Source organism: Chenopodium quinoa, unplaced genomic scaffold (genome assembly GCF_001683475.1).
Source record: "Chenopodium quinoa cultivar QQ74 unplaced genomic scaffold, ASM168347v1, whole genome shotgun sequence".
In the NCBI taxonomy this organism is placed as follows: domain Eukaryota; kingdom Viridiplantae; phylum Streptophyta; class Magnoliopsida; order Caryophyllales; family Amaranthaceae; genus Chenopodium; species Chenopodium quinoa.
This window is the reverse complement of record NW_018744603.1, coordinates 2,405,173-2,407,785: the sequence shown is the minus strand read 5'-3', so window position 1 is coordinate 2,407,785 and position 2,613 is coordinate 2,405,173. Positions and strand designations below refer to the sequence as shown.

The following is a 2,613-nucleotide window of genomic DNA, read 5'->3' as shown; positions in this document are numbered from 1 at the left end:
ACTTATTTAACCCAGGTACTCACTTTATCACCGGATTGTACACTTGAGTACCCAAACGGTGAAAAAAAAGTGGGAGTACCCAAAAGGTGAAAAATTATAAATGTTAGTACCTAAATTTGTATCCGTTACATAATATTTGCAACGATTAGACAATTTTTGTCAAATTGTTGTAATAATATGTAACGGAGGTAGTAATACGTATATTTTTGTAAATCATCCTCAAGTTTAGCCGTTAACTTTCCAGTAAGGCAGTAACTATACATTCATACTCAACCCAGAATACATATTTACTCTACATAAAAATCAGAACTTTGGTTTCCCTAAAAATAAAACCAAATTTGCAGCCTTATTTTCACGCAAACCCAGTCTTTTCTAGTAAAATTTTAACAAATTCGCCATAATAATGGCTTTCTCTCGCATCTTATCCCGCCATTTAGCAACATTCACAAAGCTCATTTCTTCATCACCCCAGTTTTCAAATCTCACTACTACTCCCCTTAAAAACCCAGTTTTTTCATCTTTGTTTGCACCCATTCATCCAATTCTTCTGATAAATGCAAATTCAGTGTTATTTAACAGTTCAATTCATGGGTCTTCAACGAATACCCCAGTTATACCTAAAGCGAAAGCAGAGGAAGAAAACAAGCCAACACAATTAACCCCTCAAATTATCATAGATTCTGAGAAAATTTGCAAAAAGTTGTTGAATATACCAAAAGATTCTACCATTGAATCTACATTAGAAAATTGTGGGGTTGAAGAAATGACACCCATTTTAGTTTTAGAGGTTTTGAAGAAGCTAAGTAATGCAGGTGTTCTTGCTTTAGGGTTTTTCAAGTGGGCAGAAAAGCAAAAGGGATTTAAACATACAAATGATTGTTATAATGCTTTGATTGATTCATTGGGTAAAGTTAAACAGTTTAGCATGATTTGGAGTTTGGTTGAATCTATGAAAAGCAAAGGGATTTTAACAAAATATACATTTAATCTAATTATTAGAAGATATGCTAGGGCAAGAAGGGTTGAGTATGCTGTTAGTACTTTTGAGAAGATGGAAAAGTATGGAATGACGATTGATTCGTCGGATTTCAATAAATTTCTCGATACATTGTGTAAATCTAGACAAGTTAAGGATGCACACAAAGTGTTCGATGAAATGAAAAAGAGAAGGTTTACGCCGGATAAGAAATCCTATTCAATATTGTTGGAAGGTTGGGGTCAACAGCAGAATTTTCTGAAATTAGATGAAGTTTATAGAGAAATGAAAGAGGAAGGGTTTGAGCTTGATGTTGTGGCATATGGAATTATTATGAACGCGTATTGCAAAGCGAGGAAAGTGAGTCTAGCAGTGGAGAAGCTTCAAGAGATGGAAGCAAAGGGTATTGAGCCTAGTGGGCATATCTATTGTATTTTGATCAATGGGTTAGGGTCGGATGGGAGACTCGGTGAAGCTTTGAAGATGTTTGAGATGTCGAAAGCTAATGGTGTTGCTCAAGCACCCACTTATAATGCTGTGGTTTGCTCATATTGTTGGTCATTGAGATTTGATGAAGCATTTCGAATGGTTGATGAAATGAGGAGATGTAAGGTTGGGTTAGATTCTAGAACATATGACATAATTATTCATCACTTAGTGAAGGCTGGAAAACATGAGGAGGCATATTCCGTCTTCCTAAAGATGAGCAATGATCAAGGTTGTGATCCTACAACATGCACGTATGGTATTATAATGAGAATGTTCTGCAGCAAAGGTGAACTAGATAAGGCAGTGAAGATTTGGAATGAGATGAAGGCTAAGGGGGTTATTCCGGCAATGCATATGTTTGCTACAATGATTAGCAGCTTCCGGCAAGCAAATAAACTGGAAGACGCGTGCAAGTATTTTGATGAAATGATGGATCTCGGCATTAGGCCTCCTGCTATTGTTTACAGCAAACTCAAACAGGCTCTGCTTGATGAGGGAAAGAAAGATACTGCTCAAAGTTTGACTCTGAAGTTTAATGCATTAAGATTCGCTCCTAATCCTATGAAAAGACAACCTAAACCTAAATCGGCTAAATGATTACAATCCAATTCAGAATTATGAAGAATCAGTTCATCTGCCTCATAGTTCCGGATGCAATCCAAGTCAGCCTTACTCAACTTAATCAGTGCTCCATGCTTTTTCAATTTTCTGGTCTTAAACCTTACTTCTTGGTGACTTACTGTATCGATCAAGCTTTTTTGTTTTGTCCTTAATCTGTGATGGAAATATATTTAAAATAGGATGATGTATCCTTCAATTCTTGTGTCCATTGTCTGTTGCCTAACCACTGTTTGTAAAGACTGATTCGGGTTTTGGTAATTCATAGGATTAACTTTAAACTTTCTGGTTACATGATCCATTTAATGCCTACTAAAACAAAGTTACAATTTTATTACAAACCAAAAAGTGTTGGTTCCTAATTCTTATTAGCAGCTTCAGCTAATCATAATAACCGGAATTACTAATACAAATTACTTAACTAACATGATCCATAATAACTAATAAGAATACTCAGTTGCAAACACCATGCTTAATTTTTCTCTGGTCCTTTTCCATAAATGCCCTTGAACCATTCTCTAACTTTAAGC

General features: G+C 35.6%; 1 protein-coding gene across 1 annotated transcript; it reads left to right on the top strand.

The window, feature by feature from the left end:
• The first annotated feature begins 282 nt into the window (after positions 1-282).
• LOC110699954 (pentatricopeptide repeat-containing protein At1g71060, mitochondrial-like) lies at positions 283-2,404 on the top strand. The gene has a single exon (XM_021877445.1). The coding sequence runs from the start codon at positions 404-406 to the stop codon at positions 2,060-2,062; it is 1,659 nt and encodes a 552-aa protein (XP_021733137.1). The 5' UTR covers positions 283-403; the 3' UTR covers positions 2,063-2,404.
• Positions 2,405-2,613: the final 209 nt, after the last annotated feature.